At 54.2% G+C, this 12,742-nt stretch overlaps 1 protein-coding gene across 2 annotated transcripts in view; it reads right to left on the reverse strand.

Moving 5' to 3' along the window:
- Positions 1-7,840, reverse strand: part of PHF2 (PHD finger protein 2) — a 59,520-nt gene extending 51,680 nt beyond the window's left edge. The window contains exon 1 of one of the 2 annotated variants that reach the window (XM_032120797.1): positions 7,313-7,840. In XM_032120797.1, coding sequence (XP_031976688.1) covers positions 7,313-7,410 — 98 coding nt within the window. In that variant the 5' untranslated portion in view covers positions 7,411-7,840. The remainder of the gene's footprint in view (positions 1-7,312) is intronic. The other variant, XM_032120796.1, reaches the window with a different exon arrangement.
- Between the last annotated feature and the right edge of the window lie 4,902 nt (positions 7,841-12,742).

Below are 12,742 nucleotides of genomic sequence, written 5' to 3' on the forward strand. Positions count from 1 at the left end.
TGGGTTGTAGCTTTGCTACACCACCACAGGCTGTGACTAAATGCAACACATCCCACACCATCAAGGGAATTCACCTCTCTGTAATGATCACTCACCTGTGCTAGCTCACCAGACTGCAGAGGTTTGTTCTTGCCCCAACTCAGAACAAGGCTGAGGCCTTCTGCTGTTATTCATCAGCCAGTTCCAAAGGCAGAAACCCGATTTCAAAACCAGACTTCTCAAAAAGTAACTAGTAAGTCCATATCTGGCTCCTTTACAAGTTTAATGCAGATAACCAACATTTGTCTGATAAGTTACTGCAAATATAAACAAAGCAAAAGGGAAACTTGAATGTGGAGTAGAAGAGATGTGAAAAATATTCACTGAAACATGGTCAAAAGTTAAAAGGTCTCTGTACACAACTAGGAAATGGAGAGTATTTCTTGGACTGTAGAAAAAATGTTCAGCTATTTCAGCCAAACCCAGATGAACAATTTCATCATCTCTCAATTGAAGAAGATGACTTGAGCAGAAGCACATCAAAACATTGATAGAAACACCCCAGTGAGAAAGAGGCTCTTCACTAATGCAATAACACAGCATCTGGAAACTGAAAATAAGCAAACTTGGATTGGAAACACACATTATTTTTTTCCAATAATGAACCAATAAACCATGGGGACATCTCATTAGTGGATTTGTTGACTTTCCCTCAAGACCAGCTGTGCTTTCTTTTGGCCAATGTGCTTGTCCTGATGCAAGAGAGTTGGTGGATAAGAGTCCAAATACTGCCAAGAACCACTTTGGTATTAAAAGCTGCAAATTCATAGAATATAATATCTACTAATATCTAGCAGAAATATTTTACTTTTTTTTCACTTGTTACATCCTTCCAGTCTGCCAGACGAGGCAAAATGCTGTTTCTGGGAGTAAATGTACCATGCATTTTACTAAAAGAGGAAAACACAATGAAATCCATGAGCAATTCCATAAAAACAATAAGGCAGCTCTCACAGAGTTCCAGATTACTGGGTTAACAACTGCAAACAGGAAATTTAAAAATATCTTTGTTTCTGCAATTCTGGTTTATTTTTTCCTGTCAAAATATACTATTGCTTAACTTTCTGCTTGTCTTGACTCCTTGCTAAAACTAATGGATGAAGCACTAAAAATTGATGAACATCCCAGCACAAGCCTATACTGGTTAGCTGGGGAACTAAGCACATCCACACCCAGTGAAACTCAGTGTCCTCCCTCCTGCTCTGCCTGTAAGCACAGGACTAAGCCCTGGCCTCACCTGGAGAAGCAGCACCCATCAGTTTTTGGGGATGTGCCTGGGAGGAAAAGAAGGAAACTCCTCCATGGGCTGCTGGCTGGGAACCCTGCACATATTGTCAGCCTCTTCCAACAGCTCTTCCAAAGGCCCAGGAGAGTGCAACAAGGAGGGATTTGCACTCTCCAAGACCAGGAGGGAGTATTCACCCCTGGCACCCTGGGTGCCCCTGGCTGTGGTCCCAGCGCTGGAGAGCACCAAGCACCAGAACAAAGCAGATCATGGAATCCTGGAATTGTTTGGGCTGGAAAAGACCCCCAAAATCATCAAGTCCAGCCATTCCCCCAGCACTGCCAAGTGCACCCCTAACCACATCCCCGATATACATGTCTCTTAAATCCATCCAGGGATGGTGACTCCACCACTGCCTTGGACCGTCTGTGCCAGGGATCACAACCCTTTTGATGGAGAAATTTTCCCCAGTATCCAATCTAAACTTCCCCTGGCACAACTTGAAGCCATTTGCCTCAAGATGTTTCAGCCTGTTCAGACCACACTACCAGAGACCACGGCCCCCAGGACACCCCTGTCCCTCAGAGAGTGCCCTCCTGAGGGGGTGGAGATGCTCAGTCATCACACGGGGTGGGGGAGCAACACCCCAGGAAAAAATCTACATGAGAGACTTGGTGAGATTTGCCAAACACCTTGTTATTGCCATTATATTGTGTACAAGAGGCATTTGGATGCAACAGCCAGGCAACATCCAAAACCAGCTGTGCATAAAGTCCTAAAGTGGACTGTGAATGGGCTCGTTTTTTTCAGATAAAACTCTGGAAACAAATTACTATTCATATCAGTCAGCCAGTGTAAGATATGCTAATGAACACCCAGGTTACAGGGCTATCAGCCCTGACACGATGCATAGCATGGTCACTGTGACAAACCCACGTGATTCCGAAGCATTAGCTCACCTGTATCACAAACAAGCCTCCAGCACTGCTACGGAGCACCTTTGTAAGACACTTTCAATGCCACAAACCATGTTTTAATAAAATATTTTGAGAACTGTACACCTACAGGCTGCCATACAAGAGAGGGCTACCCCCTTCCAGGAGAGGGCTACCTGGGTAAGGAGAACGCTCTGTTTTCTGTGTAGATATACTACACTACTACTACAAAACTTATATTGTAGAAAGAAAGAAGAAAACATATTAAGGTAATATTAAAGATGGTGGCCTCTGAGTTTTGGAAAGCCTTACAGTGATTGTATAACACTTTTTCTCTTCCCAGTATCTCCCCATATATAGTTACACTGCTTTGATAATTTTTGTCAAGATATCTTTACCCATTTTCTTTATCAGCACTAAGGAAAAAGTTCCCCTTTGCTTGCAGAACACATTTCTTTGTTGTGACGTGGCTGCCATCCCACTAGTGCTGAACTCAGCAGGTACCCAGGTGCCCACACGACTGCTCACAAGACAGGGCACCTAAAGGCTTGGGCTGCTGGAGAGCACTCATTAAACCATAGTATTTTTCTTTCTTTTTTTTTAATTAAACATGAACTGTGTTTAATATATCTAACGTTTTATCCTTTCAGAGGTAAAATCTGGGTAAAACCTTCTAGAATTAGAAGAATCTTTACATACAAAAATCTTCTGTGATCTGTAGTGGCTCTCAGATACCAGCAGGCCAGACAATGTTCATGTAGGCCAGCCCTTTCCACACTACTGTCCCCTCTTGGTGTTACTTGGGTTTGGATTTTCTAAAGCATTCTAGCATAGGCACAAGCATGGCTCATTCATGATGCCTGTTGTGGGCAGGCTCCCAGAAAAACTGAGCCTGTCATCTTGACTAACTCTTCAGGAAAAATTGAAATAATCAGAGATTTTTCATTATTTGAAAAACTTATACACCTTGGTACTGTCTGAACTTGGCACATGAAAGGCAATCATTCTGGGCACAGCACAATTAACCTCAGGGATTCCCTCTGCTATGATAAAACCAAAGCAAATAGCACTCTAGTTTTAGGATTATCCTCATCTTCAAATTTTACCCAAATTTCCAAATTTGCCCACAGCTAGTGATAAGCCTGCGTAAAAGAGAGGAACTAGATGCTGCTGTGTAAAACCAGACCTGTTTTTGAAAGGGAAATGCTGAATGTTAGGAGCATAAGATCTGCCCACACACAGGGTTTAGCTTTGCAGTGTAACAAAGAAGTGCTTTTCTTAACCGAGCCATGTTCACTCTGTCCCAGGGCTTCCTGAGTAACTCCCATCATCATTTCAGGCTAATCTGATAACTGCATGAGCTGCTTTTAGGTAACTAAACCTCTTACTAAGTTATTGACCACTGCTAGGCCTGGGGCAAGAAGGTTCAAAGTTTAAATATACACGAAGTAATAAAATCAATACTTGTTATTTCATTTAGTGAGCATGATCCCACCCTGCAGCACCAGGTGCATGTTATAAGAACAGGTAACAAAATACTGCAGAGAAAATTAATAATTTACCTCCCCTCACCTACAGCTGTAACGAGTAACCCTGTACAGATTTCTAGTTGAACAAACCCATACAAAAGGAGTTGCCTTGTCTTGGATATGAGGTTTTGTAATGTTTCTGTTGTAGATGAGACACCCAGAGACCTCTCATTACGGACTTTTTCCAGCCACCAGCAACTTGTCAGCCAGCCCATCCCTGCTCCCAGGAATAGAGGGTGTCCCTGAGGGGCACGGCACATACACCACGGCACAGCGGCACCGGGCACGGACAGCCAGCAGCATCACCTGCAAGCTGAGGAGAAGGCAGAGCTCCTCACACCACGCAGCTGAACCACCTTGTCCCACATCACCTGTGCCTGAGCAGCAGTGGCTGGCCCAGGGACCCTGGCCCATGGCCTGTGGCACAGCTGCCACCAATCTTTCTATCCAGCCAGGGCTACCCTTGAGGCATAGAGTGACCCATGGCACTTGCTGAGTCTCAGCTTCTTCACACATCAAGACCACTCTCTCTTCTTCCTCCTTTCCTGGCTTTCTTCAAAGAGCCACCTCCCTTGCCAACCATTCCCCATGCCCCAGCTGTCCCTGGTGCCTGCAGACCTGGTACCAGGCTGAACAACACCAGGACTCCTCCTTGGGATGGGACCCAAGAGGAGAGGAGCCAGCACAGGCGGTGGAGGGGCCAGGAAACCGTGAAGAGCCAGGGTGGCTGCTCAGGGCAGAGCACTGAGGCAGCTGAGGTGTGGGATTTCATCAGCCCAAACAGCCACATCAAGGAACACACGACCTGCACATAGAGGGAGTCAAACAGCCCCCTGCCCGCTTTGGCATTACTGTTCTGTGCCTCTAAGAGCATCTCCATCCTTCCCAGACAGCTGGAAGCTGCTTGACTGGAGCAGCTCAGGCAAACGGAGAGAACAGGAATGATCAAACCTCAGTCTCACAAGGAGTCACAGCATTCTGTGAACACACCAACAGCTCCATGGCTCAGCACACTTCAGCAGTGTCCAAGGCTCTCCAATGCATTTGTCCCACAAGTGGCAAGGGCTCCATTGTCCTGACTCCAACTTCTGAACTACATTACATAAGTTTAACGTGCTTTTGATACTTTGAAAGTATCAGTTTGCCATCAGAACTGCTGAAATTGCCACAGAGATGTTGCCCAGCCTCAGGTGCAAGGGAGACTGTGACTACTGCAGGGATAAACCCATGAAAAATATTTCTCTTAAATATATGGGAACTCCTGTCAGAAAGGAAACATGAAAACACCTGATCTGCTTCTACAAAACCAAACCAGAAATGACACCTTTTTTTTCTGAATTGCACACTGTACATCATGTTAAAAAGAAACAGAAGTATGATTAAAACACTGGGTAAGCCTCCTGAACACTGCACAGCTTGGCACACTGCCTCCTTTTTGGTTGCAGCACCTATGTAACATTGTCTTTTTGGTTGCAGTACTATAAAACATTGAATTTTTTTGTTACAGTTCTGTATAAACACTAACATGAGTGCTTTGAGTGTCCAGGAGAGACTTGATTTTATACAACTAAATCCTGATTTTTTTTTTTTTTACTATCTATTTGCTTGTGTATTACCAAGACAAGCAAACAGTGTCATAGATAAGCTGTTTGCTGCTAAATACTCCATGAACTTCCCTGATACAATTATCTCAGGTTTTGACACTGTGACAAGTGAACTCCTCCTCAGTTTTCTTTCTTTAAAATCAATCTCTGGGCGCTACCATAAGCTAAGGAAAAAAGGGTACAAACCCCCCCGCCAGCAGTGCTACAAATCAGTTCTGCCTCTTCTGCCCCTTCATTCACAAAATGAAACACCTTTCCTCGTGCTATTGACCCTGAGCTGCCCACAAAATGATCATTTGTTTGATCAGGTACAACCAACCTCTTTTCATCAGTTTCAATCAAAATTCACCATCCTGTGCAGGCAGCTAAACTCCTTTTCTGTTTAACTCTTCAGGAATCCACTCTGTCATCACTTTGCCTGAAATTCTTAATTTTTTCATGTCCTTAAACTTTCCAAGTTTCAAGTACACATGCTTGAGGCTTCTCTCCAGCCTCACCTCACCATCTGTGCCCGAGTCCTCACTGACACAGGCCAGCGCGAGTCCTGCGAGCCTCCTGTCCCGGACCACACGTGCAGAGCGCCCTTCTGCCAGCACTGGCACTAGGACTGGCTATTTCTGCATTTCCCTTCCTGTTTCTACAGAGCTTCTAAAATAAATGGCAGAACATCATTCCTCATGCCACGGCAAAGTGTCTTGAATAGTTTATTCTGCGCACGGAAGATCCGCGGGTGCCCCAGGGCCCGCTCGGGCATCCGTGAGCCGCACCAGGCAGCGCCTCCCGCCTCCGCCTCCTCCGCCAGCTGTTTGGAGACGCTGCTGGGCGCTGGTTCCGATGAAAGAGCGACAGCCTAACCTGACTGGACCCCTGTCGTAAAAAGCGCTCATCCAGGTGATTTACCTGATTTTAATTGCACTTTTTACACTTCAATCACTCCCGGGGAATTGCTGCGATGCCGCTGACAATCCATCCTCCTCCTCCGTCACACCCGAAGGGAGCAAGGGGTCCTGCCGGGGGGGGGCTGCACCCGTGTGCACCCCCCTTCGCCCGGTGACCCCCTTCCCCGGCACCGGCTGCCCGGGCGGCGCGGTGGCTGTCGAGGCTTTCGGTCCCCAGTCGCCGCCCTCGCCCCCATCACACCAGGCGCCACCGAAGTTCCGCCGCCCGCCCCAACTCCGCCGCGGCCGCCCATTGTCTGCGCGCCGGGAGGCGCTTTGGGGAGAAACGAGCCGAAGAGCCGAGTCCTCCGCCCCGCCCGGCCTCCCCCGCCGCTCCCCTGCCCGCGGCCCCGCCACGGCGGGCCCCAGCTCGGGGCAGGGCCGGGGGGGCGCGGGGGTCCCCGGGGGCGGGGGCGCTGCCCGGCGGTGCCGCGGGGCGGGCGCTGCGCCAGCGAGGGCTCCCCCTCCCGCTCCCCCCGCCGCCCCGCCCGGCCCCGGCGCCGAGGGGCTGCCAGGGCGGCCGCTCCCCGCAGCCCCCGGCCCTGCCCGGCCATGGCCGCCCTGTCACCGGGGAACACCCCGCGGCCCCGCTGCGCCGCCGCGGGTGAGCCGGGGCCAAGGTGCCCGAGCCCTGCCCGGGCGGGAGGCCGAGGCGCCGGGGCCGAGCCCGCTGACAGCGCGGCCGAGCCCCGCCAGCCGCCGCCGCGGCCCCGCGCTCCCCGCCCCGGGCCCGGCTCCGGCAGGGACGCGGCGCGGAGCCGCGGGCGGGCGGCGCGGGGCGGCCGCATCCCCTCCCCGGGCGCGCACAATGGCCCCCGCCACCCCGGGGCTCCGGTGTCACCGCGGGGGGAGCAGCTTTGTGTCGGGAATCCAGCCCAAAACCCACAAAACACACAAAACCAGCGCGCGGGGAGCGCGGGAGCGGCGCCGGGGAGCGCGGCTCCTCCTTCCCCGCTCCGGGAAGGCCTGCGGGAGGGAGCGCGGCGGCGAGAGCACCGGGGGCGGCGGGGCCGGGGCCGGGGTGCCGGGCGCGGTGCGTTACCTGCCGTGGAACCAGTCCTTGCAGGCGTCGCACTCGATCATGAAGCGGGTCACGTCGTAGGGCAGCCGGCAGATGCAATAGACGGGCACCGTCGCCATGTTCGCGCCGATCGCGCCGATCCGCTCCGCTCACCGCTGCCCGCCCGCCCGGCCGAGCGGAGCGGAGCGCGGCGGGGCCGAGGCGCCGAGGGGGGAGACCCGCGGGAGGAAGGGGAGAGCGAAAAAAACCGAAATAATACAAAATAATAAAAAACGCTAAAAAACCGCGATAGTGGATTCAGGGCTCCAGAGGGGCGGGCGAGCGGTGCCGGAGGACGGGGAAGCGCTGCCCGGAGCCGGGGGCCATGGCCAGGTCCCGCCGCCCGCCGGCGCCGCGGGCCGGGGCTCTCTGTTGTTGTTGTTGTTGTTGTCCCTCCAGGATGGTGATTCCCGGTGTTCGGCGATCGCGGCGGTGCCCCCTGGTGACAGCCCGGCGCGGCCTCCCCGGCGGGCCCGGCCTTGCGTCAGCCCGGAGGGAGCGGGGCCGAGCGGGGCCGGGCGGAGCGCGGCGCAGCGGAGCGGGGCTCCCCGGTCGGGGCCGGGGCGCGGCGGGGGCTCGGCGGAAAACGCGTGTTTTTGTTAACCCCCGCCTGCCGGGAGGGAGCTGCCCAGCCCGAGCGCCCCCGCCCGCCCCGCCGGGGGGGCCTGGGGGGCGGTGCGGGGGGGGTCGGAGCGGAGAGCGCTCGGGGGGCTGCGGGAGCGGGGGGACCCCGCTCGGGGCGCCCGGGGGTGTCTGCGGAGCGGGCAGAGCCCGCGCGGGGAGCGGGGAGCTCGGCGGCCTGCGAGAACGGGGGGGCTCCGCGCCGCCCCAAGGGCGAGGAAGCCCGGAGAAGTGGCCTCAAGTGCGGTGCGACCCGCGGGAACAACGCTCGGCTGGGTGTGCGGGTGGGGGCAACGAGATACACACCGCGGCTGGTTCGCATCAAAGGAACCCGAAAGAACGAGCCTCTTCCTATTCAGTAACATGATCTTAGTGGGGGTTTAACCAGCTCGGGGGTTTACTGGGGTTGGAGGGAGATGGTCTGTAAGGTTGCCTCCAGCTCTAAGTACCCTGTGATTCTCTATTTGTATGATTCCTGCTTTTAAAGTCACCACCTCCGCTCACAGCAGCCCTTTCCCTGCTGTGACACCAAGGGGATGGTAATAAACACCTTGTGCCCACCAAGAACCAGATCACAGCAGCATATGGGCTGTGGGGGGACACTGAGGCCCTGACTGACTATGTACCCCAACACCACACAGCCCCACAGACACCAACCTCCTCCCATGCAGAGGCAAAAGAGGAATCATGGAGTTGGAGCCGAGGCTGAAGATGCAGAACCTCACTGCCCTGCCATGCCAATGCTCTGAGAGGGGTTAAACAAATGGACTGGGGGCTTTCGGAAGGACCTCTATTCCCAGAGTGTTCAATGGCCACTGGAACCTTTCCCTGAGGAGCGAGAACTTCCTACACAGTGGTTGCAAAGGGCCTCTCAATGAAGGTGGGATTTTAATTCTATTACAATGGATTCAGCATCTTGAATCCGTTACATTTGGTGGTGTGGCAGGGAATTTGTCTTTGAACAAAAAACTAACACTGTCATTTCTCAGACTTTTTTCATCTGTCTGTAAAAATCCTCAGAATCACCTGTGGAGGACAAGGGTAATTCAAGAAGCCAAAAAACTTCAGTTTCAAGTTTTTCTACAGGGAGGCGGCTGTTGCCGAAAGGCTGAAGAGGGGCTGTCAGGATCATTACCCTTGGCCACTGCAGGTATATGCCACAGGCAGGACTGTCATGCACAGGGTTGTGTGTGAGTGACACACTCGGCCCTGCCACAGGTGGCCTCTGACACAGCTGGAATTGCAGTGACACAGTGGGAGGCCCCAGGCCTGTGTCCTAAACCATGACTCGGTGCTTTTGAGTGTCTCAAAACGTACCAAGGGACCTGTTTCCTTCATCACAATGCACCACATGAGAACCTGCACCCTAAAAACCAGCCCTGTTTAAGTTTAAATCTATTGGTCATGGCTTTAATGGTTCAGAGCTTCAGCCAGAAAGTAGAAGAGCAAGTCTTGGTAGTAAGGCAGGATGGGGCAAAACAGCTGTGAGCCATCCCAGAGCTGCACACACCTTTACACGGCTCCTCGATGCCAAGGACATCTCCCAGCACCACTCAGCTCAGGGTTTAAATGAGCCTCTAAAGACTGGGATGTCCTTTGGTACAGGATGGTCATGAGGACACTGGGCATTGTGCCTCTGAACACACCAAACACCAACAGCTGCAACCTGAAGGGCCTCCCTCCCTTCCTGAAACCAGTGTTTTTATGTTACTGAGCATGGAAGCAGCGGGTGGATCCATGATCTTGGAGGCCTTTTCCAAACAAAATGACTATTCCCTGAAGCAGCTCCTCCACACCTTTTCCTGTGCCCATGTTCCTCTCCCAGTTGTTTATGGGCTTTGCTCACCCAGCCCCTATGAGCTGTGAAGAATTTTTTCTCATCCCCTTTCCTCAGTCCCATAAGCACCTCCATGCAAACAGCCTTATTTCCAAAGCACCACCCCAAACTCCAGTGTCAGCGTGTCCCAACTGCTGCAGTGGGTGAGCCAACCCTCTGAACACGCTGGGGGTTTGGTGCTCACTACAAAGGGCAGCAGGGCCATGCCTGAGTGCAGCCAGGTGCTCCTAGGGGCTGGAATCATGTCCAGCTCTTCATTGTCCATCACTGGCCCTCAGGTGATGCTGTACCGGGCAGTAGAGTGGTGTGTCTGCAGTTTTACTCCTGTTTTTACAGTGTCCATGTTTTTATGGACACTGCCAAGTGCCACAGCCAGCTGGGCCATCTGTACTTGTGCTGGAGGATGCTGGAGCTGACACTGCATGGAAAGGTAGGGGCTCTGTTCTGGCAGCTCAGACACCTTACTCATCGTTTTAACAGGGATTAGTGGATTAAGAAACTTATGGGTGAGGTTGTCCCACTGTCCTCACCTCTCCATGAGCATTTCAGTCCAGAAGGTGCCTGGCTGCCCTTGGGCTGGGAGGGTGAGCAGTGGAGCTGTGCCCAGGTGCCTCAGCAAAACATCATTTGATCACAGAGTTCACTTGTTCGAAACCTTGAAGTGAGTTTCTAGTATGTATTTTTAAACTGATTGGAAAAAAGTCAGCGGCACTGGCCCAAACAGATGGCAGAGCCCCACAGAGTGTTGCTGTGCAGGGCCATGAGCGTTCTCTAGTCCAAAACTCCACAAAGGAGGGAGACACACGAGCCCATCACTGCCTCAGGCTGATCCCCACTTGTTTAGTCTCCTGCTAGGGATCAGGACACTTTCTGAGGCATCAGAATGTTCATTTTTCCCAAATTCAAAGCACCCAGGAATTTCCCAGGTAAAAGAGATTTTCCAAGTGTTTAGAACTTTTCCTGTTTGCTGAGAGCTGTTAAGAACCCGAAACCAGAATAAGGTATCAGAGGAATCACTGTTAGATAAGAACTGTTAGTTCGGCTCTGACAGAGACCTGAAGCCAAGGGCTGTGGGCTCGGAGGAGCTTCACCAGAGACAGCACTTGAGGACACCCTCCTTGGGACTTTCTGGAGAAGGTGCAGGGTGGTCTGACATGAACGGCAGAATCTGCTGCTGAGGGTGAACCCTCTGAGGCTTCACCCTGAGGCAGCACCTTGATGCAGCACCTGGAAACGCAGAGGGGAAGCTGGGGAGATTGGCACCTCCAGCCCACAGGAAGGCTCCAGGCACCCGTGGGTTCTGTGCCTCTGGGCTGGCACCCCCAGGAGGCACCTGGCTCCAATGTCACCCTCCTCCAACAGTCACTTAGAATCCTGCTGGCAAGCCCTCTGCTCCCATCCCATCCCATCCCATCCCACACAGTCCGTTCTTTCAGATCTTTCTGGAAATGGGTCAGAGGGCTTTGAGGGACATGGGTGGTTTTGATCACCTCCTACAGCCGATGCTCACTACTCAGCCTCATTCCTGTGCTTGCACTGGACTGTGTTGTACTTATCTCCAGAGACATTGGAACAAGAATGATTGTCCCAGAAAAGTGCTGCCCTCCCTCTGCATGAACCCTTCTCCAGCCACATCTTGTTATTTTACAATGGGCTGTTATTACCAACAATCCTTGATTATTACCAACAATCCTTGGTTGGCTCCAAAGCTATCCAGCTATCAGTGGTTGAGACATACACATTACCCCTTATCTTCTGGGATTCCACACTGTCCCACTTCATCCCATCTCCATCCAATGGGTGGGGCCCGCCTGTACTTGGCAGGTCAGTGCGACCGGACTTGGTTCACTTTACAGGCTTTGGGTGCGATCTAAAGGATCACACAGACTCTCACCACAGACCGTGCTGCCATCTGCCATGGGGCTGGATGGATAATTGCGGGGCTGGATAATTGCGGGGCTGGATAACGGTACTCTTGCGCACCGGCAGCACTGAAAGACGTGCCACGGTCTCCTCCTCATCTCGCCCCAGCGCAGGAGCGATGTCTGCACGTCCCATTCCCCATTCCCCATTCCCCATTCCCCCTCTGGCTGCAGCCGTGGCTGGGGCTCCGTCCGGGGGTCACCAGCGCTGTTCACTGAGGGGCGCGAGAACGGCCTCAGCAGCTCTGTGCGGGCAGGGCTTCTCACAGCCCCCTGAAACCCACCCCTCCGGGAGTTCTAGCACGCACCGGGAACACCCTGAGAAGCGGCGGCTCTCCCCGGCCCGGCCCCCAACGCAGCGCCGGAGCCGCCCCCGGCCCCGCCTCCCCCGGCCGGCCCCGGGCAGGAAGGGGCGGGAGCGGCGATGGCGGCGGAGGGGCCTTCCTGCCCCGGGGCCGGTCGGCGTGGGCCGCGTCACCCTCTGCGCGGGACCCCGCCCCGCTGCCCTCCCCGCTTCCCGGGACCCCGCCCCGCTTCCCGGGACACCGCCCCGCTGCCCTCCCCGCTGCCCTCCCCGCTTCCCGGGACACCGCCCCGCTGCCCGGGACACCGCCCCGCTGCTCTCCCCGCTGCCCGGGACACCACCCCGCTGCCCTCCCCGCTGCCCGGGACACCGCCCCGCTGCCCGGGACACCGCCTCGCAAGCGGGAGCCGAGAGCAAAACTGGGCTGGGATGCCTGCGCTGGGCTTCCCCCGGCCCGAAATCTTCCCTCGGCCGCTGCTCCGCCCTGCGCTGGCGGGGACCCCGGGAAGGCCGGGGTACAACGCGCAGTGCCGGGGACCGAGCGCGGCACACGCCGAGCATCGCTGCTCGCTAACACAGGGAGGGAGGGAGGGAGGAGCCGATGCTGCCGCTGATGGCACAGAACGGACAGTGGCCCCGGATCCCACCCAAATAGCGGATTCTCCCCGTTTAACTCTTGGTGCTGGTTATTCCATGCCAGCTCCCAGGCCGGGCTCGAAAAGGAAAAC

The sequence above is a fragment of the Corvus moneduloides genome, chromosome 11, assembly GCF_009650955.1.
Source record: "Corvus moneduloides isolate bCorMon1 chromosome 11, bCorMon1.pri, whole genome shotgun sequence".
Classification (NCBI taxonomy): domain Eukaryota; kingdom Metazoa; phylum Chordata; class Aves; order Passeriformes; family Corvidae; genus Corvus; species Corvus moneduloides.